The following is a 19,347-nucleotide window of genomic DNA, read 5'->3' on the forward strand; positions in this document are numbered from 1 at the left end:
TTGTGTTACTAGTGTTACATAGACCCAGTGTTGTGTTCCCAGTGTTACAAATGTATTAGTAACAGTATTTCTCTCCACAGGTGTTACATCATCGTTGTCACCTTCACAGATACAGTAAGTAACGCTATGTGTGTTTTTGGGTACAAAGATTCATAACAGAACCTTACAGGACCTTACAGAACCTTACAGACACCTCCTCTTTATCCACATACAGAAGTGAAGTGTTTGTGACATAGGCATTTAACATACTCCCGTCTGTTAAGGCTTTTACCCAAACAAATTAAAGCTTTTATACACAAACAGAAAAGCCTTGACACATACAGGTTAAAGCTTTTACACAGACGAGAAAAAACTGCATTACCGATGGACATAAAAATATTAGACTTTGAAATTGAAACTGTTTAATTACTCTTGATTATTTTTGACAGGTAATAATAGTAGAGTAATTACCTGTGTTAATGTTTTATAGGAGTTTTGGTACATTTGAGTATGATGATTTAACCCTTTGAGTATGATGATTTAACCCCTTGAGTATGATGATTTAACCCTTTGAGTATGATGATTTAGTCCCTTGAGTATGATGATTAACCCTTGAGTATGATGAGTTTAACCCTTGAGTATGATGATTTAGTCCCTTGAGTATGATGATTAGCCATTTGAGTATGATGAGATATTTAATTAGACTTACCTGTAGTTGGATTATAATTAAAGTGACGTAGACAGTTGGATGAGACCTGTCAGCTGGTGAGAGAGAGACAGTGAGAGAAACAGAGATAGTGAGAGACACCCACCTGTAATAATGATCCGGGCGGTTAGAGGACAGCTGGGTCAGACCTGTCAGCTGGTGTAAGGAAGGGAGAGATACTGAGAGGGTAGTGAGAGATAGAGATAGAGAGAGAGAGACAGAGAGATAGTGGAGAGACAGTGAGGGACACACCTGTAATAATGATCCGGGCAGGTGTGCGAGACAGCTGGGTCAGACCTGTCAGCTGGTGTAGGGTGCGGCACTGGAACCTGGAGACCATCCTGGGGACTGACCTCCAGCACGTGAAGCTCCCCGTCACTGGTCATGTGGTACTTCCCATCTGGAGGAGGAGTGACGGGTTAGTGTGGTACTTCCCATCTGGAGGAGGAAGTGACGGGTTAGTGTGGTACTCCCATCTGGAGGGAGGAAGTGACGGGTTAGTGTGGTACTTCCCATCTGGAGGAGGGAGTACGGGTTAGTGTGGTACTTCCCATCTGGAGGAGGAGTGACGGTTAGTGTGGTACTTCCATCTGGAGGAGGAAGTGACGGGTTAGTGTGTACTCCATCTGGGAGGGGTGCGGGTTATGTATTCCATCTGGAGGAGGGGGAGGTTGTGTGGTACTTCCCATCTGGAGGAGGAGTGACGGTTAGTGTTCCATCTGGAGGTGTTCCCATCTGGAGGAGGAAGTGACGGTTAGTGTGGTTTCCCATCTGGAGGAGGGAAAGTGACGGGTTAGTGTGGTACTTCCCATCTGGAGGAGAGAAGTGACGGGTTAGTGTGGTACTTCCCATCTGGAGGAGGGAGGACGGGTTAGTGTGGTACTTCCCATCTGAGTAGAGATAAATATTAATGTCATACTTCCCAAACATTAAATAACTAACGACTGAAACACGTAACTAGCAAACATTAACTATTCCTCGTGCTAGTTGTAAACATTACCAATTAGTGCACCACCATCACCAGCCTTAGTGAACGAATCATTTGTAAACATTAACTCACTAGCTCACACGAAAGAAATAAATTATAAATGAGGTACACAACTTTTCCGGGTTATATTAGAGAGAGAGAGAGAGAGAGAGAGTTTGGTAATGTGAGCAAGTGAGCAAGAAGCTCAAGTTAAAGCAAGTGCTGGAAATGTCCGACCGCTCGCTTTGAGGTGTTCAGCTGAGACGCTCTTCAGGTTGAATTATTTACTACCTTAGGGTTTGTTTATATATTTGTGTGGGTCGATGTAAACAAAACACTCTGTTTGCTTTTGTTTTATTTAATACTTCGGTGATTGTTAGTTATATAAAAAAAATCACAGTTATTGTTTTGTGATTGCAAGGGAAAAGGAGGTACTTTTTTTTCAAGCACGTTCACACATTTCCTCTGATGTATTGTCATGGAAGCCATTAATTTTGGTTTTTATTTGAGGAAGGTAATTTATAAACTTTATTTCAATCATATATTCTATAATTAGGAGTTAACACAGCCTCCCAAGCTCCTTCCGAGTCGAGATATTTCCTCAAGTTCTTAGCCTAAATTTTCAAGATGGTCGCCACGGGGGAAGAGGGTCGGGGGAGGGAGGATTTTAATAGTGTTTGACTTTCATTCGATAAGTCTTAATATTTTATGCTATTAGGATGCTATTACGGAGAAGAAATATTGACTGAAAACAATTTATAATTCATGGTGAGTGTTGAGAGGTGAGGCAGGGAGGCAGTAAGGTCTTATCACAGCTCTTGCTCCCACAACACAGAAAAGAACCGTCACTCCAGGACTAAACTGGACGCCCGCCACACTCGCCCACAAACTGACTTACTGTATAAATTTGGTTAAAGTAAGAAAAGTGGCGGTATGAACTGCAAGTTGTAATGGAAAGAGTCGCCCTGGCTTATATAGAAAATAAGGAGAGAGGAGAGAGAGTCTTTCACCCACAAATACGTCAACACAATAAGACCAATTTTAGAACACCTAATTGGTTCTCAGGAAATAATGACGTCACTTGATAACATTGTAAACAGTATCGTGTGTTTCATTAGTTTACTTCCCATTGGTTAAGTTAAATAGGGAATGACATGATGCTAATTGATAGTGGTGATAGTAGTGTGTAGTGGTGGTGATAGTGGTAGTAGTGGTGATAGTGGTAGTAGTGGTGAGTAGTGGTGGTTGGTGTGGGTTGATAGTGTGTGTGTGTTGTGTGTGTGTGGTATAATGTTATGTGTTGGTGTGGTTGGGGTTGGTTTTTTTTTTTTTTATTGGCGTGATTACTCCTCCTCCTATTCTCCTCCTCTTTTCTTCCCACTCCACCATTCTCCTCCTCCTCCCATCATCATCTCTTCTCTCTCTCATCCATCGTCATCCGCACTTCATCACCCACCTCTCCCTCCCCCCTCCTCCGTTATCTCCTTAATCCACATTTTTATCGGCTCTCTCTTCCCCCCGTGTGTGTAATACCATCTTTTCGCTTCTTTCTTCTCTATACCCCTTTCGCTTTTTTTTCTCTCCCCCTTCCTTTCTTTAACTGTCCAACTTTTGCTTTTTTGGTGTTTTTTTGTGTTTTTTCCCCAAGGGTATTCGCTTGACGGCTGTTTATGTGTTTGTCTGTCTGTCTGTCTGTCTGTCTGTCTGTCTGTGTATCTGTCTGTCTATCTGTCTGTCTGTCTGTCTGTTCCTGTCTGTCTGTCTGTCTGTCTGTCTGTCTTGTCTGTCTGTCTGTCTGTCTGTCTGTCTGTCTTTCTGTCTCTCTCTCTCTCTCTCTCTCTCTCTCCTTGCTTCACTTCCCTCTGTCACATTTCTCTTATTCCTCTGTTCTGTTATTTTTCCTCCACCCTTTATTACTCTCTCCCCTCTCCTCCATCTCTCTTTATTGCCCTATCTCCCTCTTTATTACCCTATCTCACTCCCACTGTCCTCCTCTTTCTCCTCTTCCCTCCTCCTCTTCCCTCTTTCAATTTCTTTTTAATTCCTCTTTTCGTTTTCTGTTTCATTGCCTCATTAATTGTCATATTTCTATACTGTCTCGTTTATTCTCTTTGTCTCTCTGTGTCTGGTTTATTGGGATTCTTCTGCTTCCTCTTTCGTCTCTTTCTCTGTCTTTCTCTCTCATATATCTGTACTTTATTGTTTTGTTATTGTCTTTATTTATTCATTATTCTCTCTTTCTCTCTTTCGTCTCTTTCTTTTCCATTTCTTCTTCATGATGGTTGACGTTGTTGTTGTTGTTGTTGTTGTTGTTGTTGTTGTAGTTGTAGTGGTGGTTGTTGTTGTTCTCCTCCTTTCCTCCTCCTCCCTTGTCCTCTCCATCCTCTCCTCTTCTTCCTCCTCCTCCCTCTCTCCTCTCCTCTCCTCCTCCTCCTCCTCTCTTTTTTCACGGCCAAAAGCCACAGGTCAAGAGGTTATGGCTGGCCTCTTGCGATAACTCCACCTTAGTCACTTTTCAATGACCATGAAGCTAATATTCTCTCTCTCTCTCTCTCTCTCTCCACCAACACACCAACAGCCAGACAGCGTGGGTGGACCAGGCGATAATCGCTTGTGATATTACCACCACTTATCCTGTATGATGTACTGTGTGTGTGTGTGTGTGTGTGTGTGTGACCTATTACCTACCACTAGTCTCTACCATTATCTCCTTCCTACCACACACACACACACACACACACACACAATCAGACCATCATTATATTCATTTATTCTAACTATCTTACTATGGTATTTTTCTTACACAACAATACAATAGATGTGGTTTTTTTTACACCATCACCACCACCCATCACCACCATCACCACCACCCATCACCACCACCCATCACCACCACCCATCACCCACCACCACCACCATCACCACCACCACCATCACCACCATCACCACCACCATCACCACCACCATCACCACCCACCATCACCACCACCTATCACCATCACCACCATCACCACTCATTCTCGGTCACCATTGCTTTTTACATATCACATCTTTCTTTTATTTATATTGTATGTATGTATATAATGTATGTATTATGTACGTAGTAGTATTGTTGTATGTATGTATGTATGTATGTATGTATGTATGTATATGTATGTATGTATGTATGTATGAATGTATGTATGTATGTATGTACGTATGTCCGTCCTTAACCCCATTTGTTCACCCTCTTCCCTCTATCATCCTTCTCTTAGTTATTATTCTTTCTCTGCCAGTCTCAGCTCTCTACCTGTCTGTCTTACCTGAGGAGAAAAATCTGACAATATCTCTCACGTAGACACTTTTTTGTTTACATGTTTACATCAGTTTGTTGCCTGTTTATTGTGTCTTGTTACTGCTCATACACACACACACCACACACACACACACACACACACACACACACACACACACACACACACACACACACACACACACACACACTAAGTTAACTAAATCTTCCCCAGTACATATCTCTCTCTCTCTCTCTCTCTCTCAAGCTAAACCCCAGCCATTGTTCAGTCTTGCTGATACATTCACCTCTGCTGTCTCTTAATCTCATGTCTCCTTATCTACTCATTTTTATCATCTTATTCTTATTTATCATCCCATCGTCCATTATCTCCCATTCCACCAGTATCTCCCACCATTATTCCCACCATTATCTCACCATTATCTCCCAATTATTCCCACCATTATCTCCTACCATTATCTCCCACCATTATCTCCCACCATATCTCCCCACCATTATCTCCCACATTATCTCCCACCATTATTCCACCAGTATCTCCCACCATTATCTCCCACCATTATCTCCCACCATTATCTCCCACCATTATCTCCCACCATTATCTCCCACCATTATCTCCTACCATTATCTCCTACCATTATCTCCCACCATTATCTCCTACTATCTCCCACCATTATCTCCCACAGTATTCCCACCATTATCTCCCACCATTATCTCCCACCAGTATCTCCCACCATTATCTCCCACATTATCTCCTACCATTATCTCTACCATTATCTCCTACCATTATCTCCCCACCATTATCTCCTACACATTATCTCCCACCATTATCTCCCACCATTATCTCCCACCAGTATCTCCCACCATTATCTCCCACCATTATCTCCCACCATTATCTCCACCATTATTCTCACCATTATCTCCCACATTCCACCATTATCTCCTACCATTATCTCCCACCATTATCTCCTACCATTATCTCCTATTATCTTCCCACCATTATCTCCTCACCATTATCTCCCACCATTATCTCCCACCATTATCTCCCACCATTATCTCCCACCACCCCCCATTATCTTCACCATTATCTCACCATTATCTCCCACCATTCTCACCATTATCTCACCATTATCTCCCACATTCCCATTATCTCACCATTATCTCCACCATCTCATTCTCACCAGTATCTCCCATTATCTCCCACCATTATCTCCCCACCATTATCTCCTACCATTATCTCCTACTCTGTGATAAACCATTTTGTGTGTATATATATATTTTGTCTCTCGCATGGAACGGTATTTTGGGCGAGGACAAAATAGCGACACTGCAATTATGTTATTAACTGGAGGCGAATAAAGCCACCGCGAAATAATTTTTTTTCATTGACTTTCTCGTTCTGGTGAGTGAGCGAGGAGAGAGAGAGAGAGAGAGGAGAGGGAGAAGGAGAGAGAGAGAGAGGGGGGGGTAGGAAGTAGGAAGAGAGGAAAGGGAAGGAAGGAGAGGAGGAGAGAGAAGGAGAACAGGAGGAGGCAGACAGAGAGCGAGGCAGACAGACAGAGGGAAAAAAGAGACAGACAGACAGACAGACAGACAGACAGACAGACAGACAGACGCTACACTCCTCATTGTAATACATCCCCAGAAAATAAACAAACCAACATGAGAGAATTCTAAAACTCACATTCAATCTGGGGAGAAAGTGATCCTCTGGTTAATGAGTTTAATTTGTAATTACACACACACACACACACACACACACACACACACACACACACACACACACACCACACACACATATATTGACGTAAATACATATTATACTTTATACATACTTACATAAACACATGTATCCAAACACACACACACACACACACACACACACACAACCATATACTGTATACTCACCTAAACACTCATACACACATAAACACACATACATACATACACACACCCCTGATTACGATTACTCAACCCCTTTAGTACAGTATCATCGTACTCAAGGGCTTAAGTCTTGTACTCAAGGTGTTGAATAAATATCCTCCACCAATAGCTGACTCTTCCATAACAAGATACCAACACATTCCTCTCATTTACCTTCATCACTCCACACATCACCCTAGAACCACCACCACCAACCTTCATCACTCCACACATCACCCTAGAACCACCACCACCAACCTTCATCACATCACCCTAGAACCACCACCACCAACCTTCATCACTCCACATCACCCTAGAACCACCACCACCAACCTTCATCCTCCACACATCACCTAGACCACCACACAACCTTCATCACACCACACGTCATGGTATTCACTCATGCCACCACCACTGTTTACCCTCTTTCACTTCTAACACCATTTTTTATTATCCTTCTTGTTATTTTTCTCTCTTTTCTATTTATTTCAATTATCTTTCTTCTCATTTAATTAACTTTTACCCCTCTACATAGTCATTTACGGACATACGCAACATTGCTTTCCAAACGATTCATTACGACAGTGTCATCTGGAAATAACAGCTCAGCCGCCTCCCGTAGATGTGTATCTATTTGCCATATCAATCAACTTGTTCCTCCCTTTCCATTACTCTCACTCTCTCACCTCTCCTACAACTCTATCCATCAAAGTATTGTACAACCTAACCTAAACCTAAACCTAACCAATCCTAACCTAACTTAACCTAACCTAACCTAACCTAACCCTAACCAATCCTAACCTAACCTAACCCACATGATGATATTCCTTTGTGATATATGTGAACTATATCCTCACTACCTTTATATTGGACAGGTATAAACACCAATTAACCTGTCACTTCAGATACAGGTAGACTATATATTCATGTTATATATTCTATCACTTTCCTCTATCTTCCTTTTCTTGGTATTTTTAAGGTGATTCTATATTGAGTCCTGAGAGTTACTCACCTTAAGCTGGTTTAGTCTCTCCCTTACCTCACCTACTCACCTGTACCTCACCTGTACCTCACCTGTACCTCACCTGCCCTACCTGTATTGTAATCTTCTCTCAGTTTTATACGTATCATCCCTTCATCCCTTCATGTCTTTGAGTGCCTAACAATCTCTCTCTCTCTCTCTCTCTCTCTCTCTCTCTCAATGGTTTTCTTCACCAATTTCTCAAAGGAGTTTTCCTTAATCTTCCTTTCATTTCTTTTATTTTGTCCTTCGCATTTTCTTTTCTCCTTTGTTGTTATTTATTGTTTTATAGATAATCTTGTCTCGTTCAATTCTTTCTCTTGTATATTTTAGTTCTCCCTTTATGGTCATTTTATACTCGTTCTCTTTATTTATCATCTATTTGTCTTTTGTTTTATCCACTATTCTTTTTATACTTCATATTCACTCCCTTCCTTCCTTCCTTCCTTCCTTCCTTCCTTCCTTCCTTATAAACTACACTTTCTAGGTATTTATTCTTCAACTGATCCAATTCTTCTTCAATCACTCCCTCTTGATATCTGATCCCACTCCTCTTCAATCACTCCCTCTTGATATCTGATCCCACTCCTCTTCAATCACTCCTACCTCATAGCTGCTCCCAAACACCCCCCCCCGACTTTACTCCCTTCACCTGTCCCCAGCAACGCCTCTCCGTCACCCATATCCGCGTCGTTTTTCACCCAACCTCCCAAAAATACCTAAATTCCTTTCATTCATCATAACTTTAATCTTTCTATTCTTACCATAATGATCACAGCCACGCGCGCACCTACCGACACCGCAATCTTCTCAACTCTTATTTTATATTTAGTAATTGAATGAAAGAGGAAGTGTGTATCTGCCTGACGCCCTTTGCTGGATGGGAAGCAGAGGAAGAATACTTGACAGATACAACGACATAAATACAATAACAAATACAATAACAAATACAATAACAAATACAATAACACAAATACAATACACAAATACAATAAATATGGCTACAACAACACAACCCTAGAATCCATATATTACAACCCTGAAATATCTACAGTACAAACACAACTTACGACAAATACAAACAAACAGTACGAACAAAAACATACTATCCCCCTATAACAAAAACACTCATTGATCAAGACAAACGCATTCACTATTTACAAATACACAAAAAAACGTTCTTATATACACAAAAGGCATATAAACGATACTAGCTGGACTTTTGCTGTCAATAGAAACGTTTGCCAGGTACTAGAGACTATAAACGTTTAGCAGGTGTGAGGAAAACGTTTTGAGTGTTCAGGTAAGGCTTGTTAATGACCCCCCCTCCCCCCTCCTCCCCCCTCCTTCCCTTGTTGGTAGTAATTAGGCTGGCATCATCCTTCTCCTCCTCCTCTTCTTATTCTTTTTTTTACTACTCTTCTTATTCCTCTTCTCCTCCTTTTTTCCTCTCCTCCTCCCTTCTTCCCCTTCTTCTTACTCATCTTCCCCTTCTCGTCTTCCTTCTTTTTCCTTCTTTTCCTCCTCCTATTCTTCCTCTTCCTACTTCTCTTTTTCCTCTACTTCTTCTGTTTCCTCTTCCTCATTTTCCTCCTCCTCCTCCTCTCACTACTACTACTACTACAACAACAACCACCACAACAACCACAAATATAACAACCACCACTACAACCACCACTACAACCAAAATACAACCAAAATAGCCCCCACCCAAACCACCACAACCACCACTACAACCAAAATAGCCCCCACCCAATTTACCTCAGAACAAAATAGATCTAAATCACTATGTAATTGAAAAATAGAATCCACTTTCTCTTCACGGTAAAATTAGCTTGATGTCTCCAGGTACATAAAAAAAAGGAACAACAACCCTGGGATTTTTATGTCTCCAAATGGTAAAGAGATTTTTATTTTCTCACGGGAAGGAAAATAAAAGCCCTGTGAGTCTCTTTTATTTATTTATATATTTATTTGTTTTTTGTTTTGGCCTTCAAAGAGCAAAGACAGTTTTAGAAATGATCTGGATGTAAAAAGTGTGGGTTAGTGGCCTTGGGGTAAGGTTTGGTGTACGATTCTCATGGTGGGATGGTAGAGAGAAGGAGAGAAGGAGGAGGTGGGGGAAGGAAATGAGGGAGAGAAGGAGAATAGGGTAGTGTGGCAGAGAAGGAGGGAAGGAAGAAAGTAGAGGAGAGAAGGGGAAAGTGAAGGAGAGAAGGAGAAGGGGGTTGAAGGAGGGAGTGGGGGAGAGAAAAAGAAGAGGGTAGAGTGTGGGAGAGAAGGAAGGGAAGGAGAGAGAGAGAGAGAGAGAGAATAAAAGGAAGAAACACACAGACAGAGAGACAGACAGAGAAAGTGAAAGAAAAAGAGAGAGAGAGAGATAGAGAGATAGAGAGAACAAAGACCACACCTCGTCAGGCAGAAACCTCCCCTTGACGCGGGTCTTATTCCAGAAATACTTAATGAAAAGTTTCTCAGTTAATTTGTATTGGAATTTTCTTTTTAGCCCCCACTTCTGAGTCTCACAGCTATTAACTTAAGCTTGATGTTAACTTAAGCTTGATGTTAACTTACGCTTGATGGTAAGTTAAGATTGATGTTAACTTAAGCATGATGTTAACTGAAGCTGATGTTAATTTAAGATTGATTTTAACTTAAGCTTGATGTTAATTTAAGCTTGATGTTAACTTAAGCATGATGTTAACTGAAGCTTGATGTTAATTTAAGATTGATTTTAACTTAAGCTTGATGTTAATTTAAGCTAGATGTTAATTTAAGCTTGATGTGTTTGATGTGAGAGGTGGGGGAGGGAGTGGGAGGGAAGAGTTGAGGCAGGAGTGGGAGGAGGGGGTGGTGGGGAGAGTGGGGAGGGGTGAGTGAGGGGGAGGTGGGGGAGGTGAGTGAGGGAGGAGGGAGAGGGGTGAGTGGGGTGGAGGTGGGGAGGAGGGGTGGGTGAGGGGAGGGAGGGGGGTCATGACAGCCTTGTTTCAGGATCAACCAATACATAGCACACACACACACATCAGCTGTTTTATCGGTATAAATATGTCAGCAATATGATGTTTGTTTGTATTAAATTCATATGATTTATTGACTGCCGTGTGTGTGTGTGTGTGTGTGTGTGTGTGTGTGTGTGTGTGTGTGTGTGTGTGTGTGTGTGTGTCACTGGGGTGCATGTATATACTCATTCCCACACTCCAACACTCCCACACTCCCCACCACTCCCCACCATTCTCCACCACTCCTCTCCCACCACCTCTCCACATTCCCCACCCTCTCCCTCCCCACCACTCCCCACATTTCTCTACCACTCTCCAACACCCCACCTCTCCCAACCTCCCCACCACTCTCAACATTCCCACCACTCTCCAACACTCCCCCACCACTCCCCCAACACTCTCCAACACTCCCCACCTCTCCCCAACACTCCCCACCACTCTCAACATTCCCCACTACTCTCAACACTCTCAAACCTCCCCCACCCTCTCTAACCTCTCAACACTCCCCCATCACTCTCCAACACTCCTCCACCACTCTCACTATCTCACTGCCCCCAGAGTGCATGTGTCAATAAATCTTTCACTAAAGTTCCTCTATTTTCACTGGATCGTCCACCCTTCCTTAGCCTGTGTGAAGAGGAGGAGGAGAAGAGGAAGAAAAAGGGGAGGAGGAGGAGGAGGAGGAGGAGGGTAATGATGAGGAAGAAGAGGAGGGGAAGGAAGAGGAGGAGGAGAAGGAGGACTCATTTATCTCCTCTTCCTCCACATACCACCTCTCTCCATCTACCTCCTCCTCCTCTTCCTCCTCTTCCTCCTCCTCCTCTTTCTCCTCCTCCTCCACCATCTATCACCTCCTCCTCCTCCTCCTCCTCCTCCTCAGTGTCCGCCATCTTGAGTGGGTTAACTCGGTGTCTCCAGCCAACTCTCAAAGTCTTGTAACTTTAACTTTCCCCTGCTTCCTGTTCCTCCTTCTCAGCCCACTCCAGTCCACTCCAGTCCACTCCAGTCCACTCCACTTCATTCCAATCAACTCCACTTCACTCCAGTCCACTCCAGTCCACTCCAGACCACTCCAGTTTACTCCATCCCCCTTTAGCCAACTTTACCCTTCTCCAGTCCACTCCAGACCACTCCAGACCACTCCATCCCACTCTAGCCCACTCACATATCAGGCTCTTGGTTGGATTTAGTTGTTGATGATGTGCAATGGTTGCTGAGGTACGGTATGACGTCATCACCAATAGGAATTAAGATCACCAGGTTCGTTTGTTTACACCTGTTGAGTTACCATGGTGTTAATTAGTAGACCAGGTGAGAGGTTTACCTTGACGATAGAGTAAACCTAACCTAACCTAACCTAACCTAACCTAACCTAACCTAACCTAACCTTGACGATAGAGTAAACCTAACCTAACCTAACCTAACCTAACCTAACCTAACCTAACCTAACCTTGACGATAGAGTAAACCTAACCTAACCTAACCTAACTTAACTTAAGCTGATCTATGAGAGACGAGGTAGGAAGAGGAAGAAGAAGAGAGGTATGAAAGGAGAAGAAGAAGGAGTAAAGGGAGTGAGGAAGGAGTAAAAGAGGAAGAGGAATAAGAAGAATAGGAGTAACAGGAGGAGAGGGAGGAGGAAGGAAGGAGTATCAGTGGAAGAGGAGGAGGAGGAGGAGGAGGGAGAAGAGGAGTAAGAGAGGAAAGAGGAGGAGGAAGAGTAGGGCGAAAGAGGAGGGATAAGAGAGGCAGTAAGAGAGGAAGAGGAAGTACAAGGTACCCCGAGAGGAACTTCCTGCAGTAGATGTAAACAAAGAGATGGTGAGGTCCTTCACACCTGAGCCTGGTGAAGAGACGGCCTGATGGAGGGACGGTGAGAGAGAGGGAAAGATAGAGAGAGAGAGAACAGTACTAGGAATTTCAAGGGTGGTAGATGCACACACACACACACACACACACACACACACACACATACACGCACACACACATACACGCACACACACACACACAGACACACACACGATAAACACCGAACAATAATTAACAAAAAGTAAACAAAGCCCCAAAACAAAAGAACAGAGGAAGGAAGGAAGGAAGGAAGGAAGGAAGTAAGGAAGGAAGAGAAAGAGAATAACAAAAGACAAAATAAAAACAAATGACAAACGCCGAGAACTTGTTGACAAAAAATAAACAATAGAGATGGCGCCAACTTTCCCGCCTTGGGAGAGTTACTCGGGCGGTGAGCATCCTGGGAGAAAAAATAAATGATAGGCTACTGAAGGAAATACAACAGTGAAAGAGAAGAGGGAGGGAGAGAGAGAGAAGAGGGAGAGAGACCAATAAAGTAGAGAAAAACTGTGAGAGAGAGAGAGAAAGAGAGAGGGGATGAATAGATATGAGTTAGAAAATTGAAGAAAATTGCCAAATGGGGGAATGAATCGGGGATGATAGTCCATAATCCTGGGAAAAAAAATGTTGATACCTTATTTTGTATTGGAATAAAGCGTTAAAGGTTGGTTGATAGATAGATAGATAGATAGATAGATAGATAGATAGATAGATAGATTCATGCTAATATACTGATAAACACACATGTACCTACACCTGTAAACACACCTGTACCTACACCTGTAAACTCACCTGTACCTACACCTATACAAGAGAGAGAGAGAGAGAGAGAGAGAGAAGGAGAGAGAGAGAAGGAGAGAGAGAGAGAAGGAGAGAGAGAGAGAGAGAGAGAAGGAGAGAGAGAGAAAGAGAGAGAGAGAGAGAGAAGAAGGAGAGAGAGAGAGAGAGAGAGAGAGAGAGAGAGATTCTTTTATTAACTCATCATTATGTCTGTAATTACCGTAAAAAAATTCAAGCACAATTTTTCTATTAAATTCATATAGAAATTTCTGACTAAATATGTATGAAATATTTTGCCGCGTGTGTGTATTCATGTGTGTATTCATGTGTGTATTCATGTGCGTATTTGTGTGTCTATTTGTGTGTGTATTTGTGTGTGTATTTGTGTGTGTATTCATGTGTGTATTTGTGTGTGTATTTGTGTGTGTATTTGTGTGTGTATTTGTGTGTGTATTTGTGTGTTTATTCATGTGTGTATTCATGTGTGTATTCATGTGTGTATTCATGTGTGTATTCATGTGTGTATTCATGTGTGTATTCATGTTGTATGTATGACTGTTTTAATGCTTTGTGTGTATTCATAAATGTATAGTTTAATGTATGTAGGTTATGTAAGTGGATTAATGTACATGATTCATTTGTTTGTGTGTGTGTTTGTGTGTGTGTTTGTGTGTGTGCTTGTGTGTGTGTTTGTGTTTGTTTGTGTGTGTGGGTTTGTGTGTGTGTGGGTTTGTGTGTGTGTTTGTGTGTGTGTTTGTGTGTGTAGGTTTGTTAATAAGTAAGGGAATATTAATTAACATATTTTATTTTATTTTGTTTTTTGTGTCTAGTAAGTAATTAATTTTGTTGTTGTTGTGAATATTTTTTTTATTATTGTTGTTGTTGTTGTTGTTGTTGTTGTTGTTGTTGGGATGCTACTTTCTGTCACACAAAAGAAAACATCCATAAAAATTGTAAATCATATTGTTTTTATTTTTTTGTCTGTGAAGCGAAATGGAATTGTGTAGCCTGGCGTTGGGTGGCGATATGTAGCTGGCGTTGGGTGGCGATATGTAGCCTGGCGTTGGGTGGCGATATGTAGCCTGGCGTTGGGTGGCGATATGTACCTGGCGTTGGGTGGCTATATGCAGCCTGTTGGGTGTGATATATATGTAGCCTGGCGTTGGGTGGCGATATGTAGCCTGGCGTTGTATAGCCTGGCGTTGGGTGGCGATATGTAGCCTGGCGTTGGTATATATGGCTGTTGGGTGGCGATATGTAGCCTGGCGTTGGGTGGCGATATGTAGCCTGGCGTTGGGTGGCGATATGTAGCCTGGCGTTGTATAGCCTGGCGTTGGGTGGCGATATGTAGCCTGGCGTTGGGGCGATATGTAGCCTGGCGTTGGGTGGCGATATGGCCTGGCGTTGGGGCGATATGTAGCCTGGCGTTGGGTGGCGATATGTAGCCTGGCGTTGGGTGGCGATATGTAGCCTGGCGTTGTATAGCCTGGCATTGGGTAGTCTGGCTTGCTTGGCTTGGCTTAGCGTTGGTAAATTAATGAAATGTTTGATTATAACACACACACACACACACACACACACACACACACACACACACACACACACACACACACACACTAAACCCTCTCATATAAACCAACACAAGGAACACAAAAGAAAACACACAGAAAAACAAGAATAATTAAATGAACGCGGCCATCAAACACTGATCATGTAGGGACTGGCTGAGACTATGTGTGTGTGTGTGTGTGTGTGTGTGTGTGTGTGTGTGTGTGTGTGTGTGTGGGGGTAGACAGAGAGGGGAAGGGGAGAGATAGGGAGAGAGACAGATAGACAGACAGACAGACAGATGGAAAGAGAGAAAATGTATGTGTGTATGTATGTATGTATGTATGTATGTATGCATAGGATCTGACAAAAGCCTTCTGTCTCTTCCTTAATTCCCTTTACCCTCTATCCCTCTCAACTTTCCTCTTTTTTTTTCTTTTTATCTCTTCTCTCCTCCACCCTACCTTCCTCCATCTTCTCTCCCCCTCTACTTCTCCTCCTCCTCCTCCTCCTCCTCCTCCCTCCCTCCTCCCTCCCTCCTCCCTCCCTCCTCCCTCCCTCCCTCCCTCCTCCTCCCTCCTCCCTCCCTCCCTCCTCCTCCCTCCCTCCCTCCCTCTCCCTCCCCTCCCTCCCTCCTCCCTCCCTCCCTCCCTCTCTCCTCCCTCCCTCCCTCTCCCTCACCTCTCTCCAACAATATAATTCCTCAACACACACAGGGAGAAATGAACCAACAGTTTTTTATTCTGTCGGGGAAATTAGTCTTCCCCAGGGAACTGAAATTTCCCTAGAGGGTAAAAAAAAACGTTTGTTTTTATTTATTTCCCCAGAACACAGAATTTTCCCCAACACAAAATTTTCCCCAGTATAGAATTTTCCCTAAAACAATTACTCCAAACATAGAGGGATAGAATATTTCCCTAAAAATTTCCCTAATGACGTAAAAATGAAACATCAAAGGAAGTATTTCTGGCATCATTTTCTCCCCAGTGTTTCCTATCTTACCTTTTGTTATGGTGAGAGAGAGAGAGAGAGAGAGAGAGAGTCTTTAACATGCAGATAGAGGGAAAAACATGCACAGACAGACAGACAGACAGACAGACAGACAGACAGACAGACAGACAGACAGATAGACAGACTACTCACCACCGTGGAGGGACGGGTAGATGTTGAAGGCGTCGTCATGGAGCCAGGAGGTGACAGTCACGTATTCTCTGACGTAGGAAGGAACAGCACACCTGAGTACAGCTGTGTTACCTGACATTACCAGTTGGTCGTACACCTGTACCTCGTACTCTCCCACCACCACTGTAAACGACACCACACACCTGTTAGTACACACCTGTTAGTACACACCTGTTAGTACACCACCTCATCTCTTAGTACACACACCTGTAAACAACACCACACACCTGTTAGTACACACCTGTAAACTAAACCAACACCTGTAAAAGTATATGTAAGATACTCGTATGTTAACACATACACACACACACACACACACACACACACACACACACACACAATAATGAATTCATAATTTTCAATAATAATAATGATAATAATCCTGACAACAATTATTTCTACTTAATTATTTACCGGGGCAATTGACCTTTCGACTAAGCTCTACCCACTTTTTGCGTCCATATAAACCATTACAATTCATGAAAGCTGATTGGTTGTTGGTTGCTATGGAGGCATGGTGGTAAACATTATAATAGCCGTCATTTAATTCTCTCAGCCATTTGATAAGGGATACTTTTATGGTGAATTATCGATATGGCAACAAGACTTTATCAACCAACAACCAATCACCTTCTACGGATTGTATTGGTTGTTAGCGACGCCTAAAAGTGGAGAGAACTCAGTTAATTGGCCAATTGATAATATTTTTTCCAACTTTAGTTAAAATAAAAGAATTCATGCAGTCTATCCCTTGGGGGTAAAGAATAAACAAATAAATAAAATACCACAAAATGAAATATATAAACGAGCTCATATTAACAACATCAATCCGAGCTCAATGTTAAAAAAAATATAATGACAAAAATAATACACACGGTACAGTTACCTCCATTAATAACTGGTACAAATGACGTGTTTTGTGAGATGTGGCACCACCGCTCACCCAACAAGATTTGATTTTTTAAAGATTGACTAATAAGTAAAGTCGTATCATAAGCAACACAGAACAACGAGTAAGTTTGATAAGTAGTGATGAAGTAAATTATATGATATTTATTGACGTCTGTTTGCCGCTAGAATGCACCAATAGTATTAAATTGTATTGATATTCCGCTAGAACGCACCAATAGTATTAAATCACTTTGGTATACCGCTAGAACGCACCGAGAAGAACAACACTCGTATTAAAAATTAAATACCAGAACAAAACTTGATCTTAGCGCCCAAGGACTAGAAAAATGTCTTGTTATGTCTATAGTTTAAGACATAACCGATGGGTGGTGTTTCGAGAGGTCCGCCATTATCTGTTTACATTGACTCAGGGGCTACAATGCTATTATTATTTCTAGATGGTGATACGGGTCGTGCTTACAAGTCATTTAAGATAGGGTTACGTTACGTTGGGTCATGTTACGTTAAGTGAGTTATGTGTATACGAGGTTGATTTTGTGAAGTGTGTAACTGCTAATATAAGAACACAAAAATGGAGGAAATTACAGCAGGTCTATTGGCCCATACTAAGCAGTCTCATTTACACCCAACCCCTATTGGTCATATATCCATCCAACCTGTGTTTGAAGCTATCCAGGGTATTCGAGTTAATGATGATATTTGGTAACTTGTTCCACTCGTCCACTACTCTATTTCCAAACCAATGTTTACCTATCTCGCTCCTAAATCGAAATGTGTCTCACTTAAAACCATTGTTACGAGTTCTTTCTTGGTTGGATTGTTTGAGTACCTTTGTAATGTCACCTTTGTTTAGCCCTGACTTCCATTTATACACCTCTATCAGGTCGCCCTCACTCTACGTCTCTCGAGGGAGTGCAAATTAAGATGCTTTAACCTGTCTCTGTACTCAAGGTTCCAAATGCCCTGGATTAGTCTTGTCATTCTCCTCTGAATTCTTTCCAAGGATTCTATATCCATTCTGTAGTACGGTGACCAGAACTGAACTGCGTAATCCAAGTGAGGTCTCACAAGCGCAAGATATAGCTTTAGGGTGACCTCGCTAGTCTTGTAACGAACACTCCTTTGTGTTACGGAAGTAATTAGTAAAATCACGTACGGTACCATCACGGACAAACACGGATTACGACTAATAAAACATAATATAAATAAGAACAATCACGTACTAAGAATGACAGAGATATAAGCATAATCTCATACCAACACGGACCAGCACGTACACACACTGACAGAGAGATACAATAAGCATAATCACGTACCAGCACGGACGATCATGGGCGTGGCCAGCAAGACGCCCCGGGAGACGCCGTGCAGGTGTACGTGGCGGCGTGTACGTGACTGTGGTAGTGGTGGGCGGGGAAGGGCGGAACACCAGCGTCCCGTTGTCCAGCACCTGACGCACACCCTCCATCTGTGACACATGATGACACCTTATGACACACCTATGACACACCTTATGACACACCTTATGACACACATTATGACACACCTTGAGACACCTTTCCATCTCAGCCTCCCCACACCCCCACCGTCCCTCACCCTCCCCACACCCCCACCGTCCCTCACCCTCCCTCCCCACCCTACCTCACCTCTCACCCACGTCTCTATGCCTCCCTAACCTAACCTAACCAAACGAAGCAGAAGAAATAAATAAAATTCGACATAATAAATAAAATAATAGAATTAATCCAGAATAAAAAAATGAACGTAAAAAAACAACAAAAGGAAATTGAATCTTGAATGAAAAGAATAAATGAGAAAAATAATAATTGGAAACTGAGGTAAAAAATGCCTGAAAGATTATTAAAAATTATAATATATACGATTAAATGGTATTTAGTTAAGAATGAATTATAATTAATAATAAATCAGTTTTAATAAATTAATTAACTGTAAATTACCCCAGCATGAAATTACCCCTGATAATTAACTCAGGTCTGTTAAATAACCCCTGATAATTAACTCAGGTCTGTTAAATTACCCCTGATAATTAACTCAGGTCTGTTAAATAACCTCTGATAATTAACTCAGGTCTGTTAAATAACCCCTGATAATTAACTCAGGTCTGTTAAATAACCCCTGATAATTAACTCAGGTCTGTTAAATAACCCCACCTTTAACCACGACCATTAATAGA

General features: G+C 42.2%; 1 protein-coding gene across 1 annotated transcript in view; it reads right to left on the reverse strand.

Annotated features, from left to right (window-relative positions):
- Positions 1 to 18,567, reverse strand: part of LOC121875422 (Down syndrome cell adhesion molecule-like protein Dscam2) — a 63,339-nt gene extending 44,772 nt beyond the window's left edge. The window contains exons 1-3 of the mRNA XM_042379979.1: positions 18,470 to 18,567; positions 16,203 to 16,364; positions 938 to 1,085 (exon numbers count right to left, since the gene is read on the reverse strand). Of these exons, the coding sequence (XP_042235913.1) occupies positions 938 to 1,025 (88 nt within the window). The 5' untranslated portion in view covers positions 1,026 to 1,085; positions 16,203 to 16,364; positions 18,470 to 18,567. The remainder of the gene's footprint in view (positions 1 to 937; positions 1,086 to 16,202; positions 16,365 to 18,469) is intronic.
- Between the last annotated feature and the right edge of the window lie 780 nt (positions 18,568 to 19,347).

Source organism: Homarus americanus, unplaced genomic scaffold (genome assembly GCF_018991925.1).
Source record: "Homarus americanus isolate GMGI-L3 unplaced genomic scaffold, GMGI_Hamer_2.0 scaffold53073, whole genome shotgun sequence".
In the NCBI taxonomy this organism is placed as follows: domain Eukaryota; kingdom Metazoa; phylum Arthropoda; class Malacostraca; order Decapoda; family Nephropidae; genus Homarus; species Homarus americanus.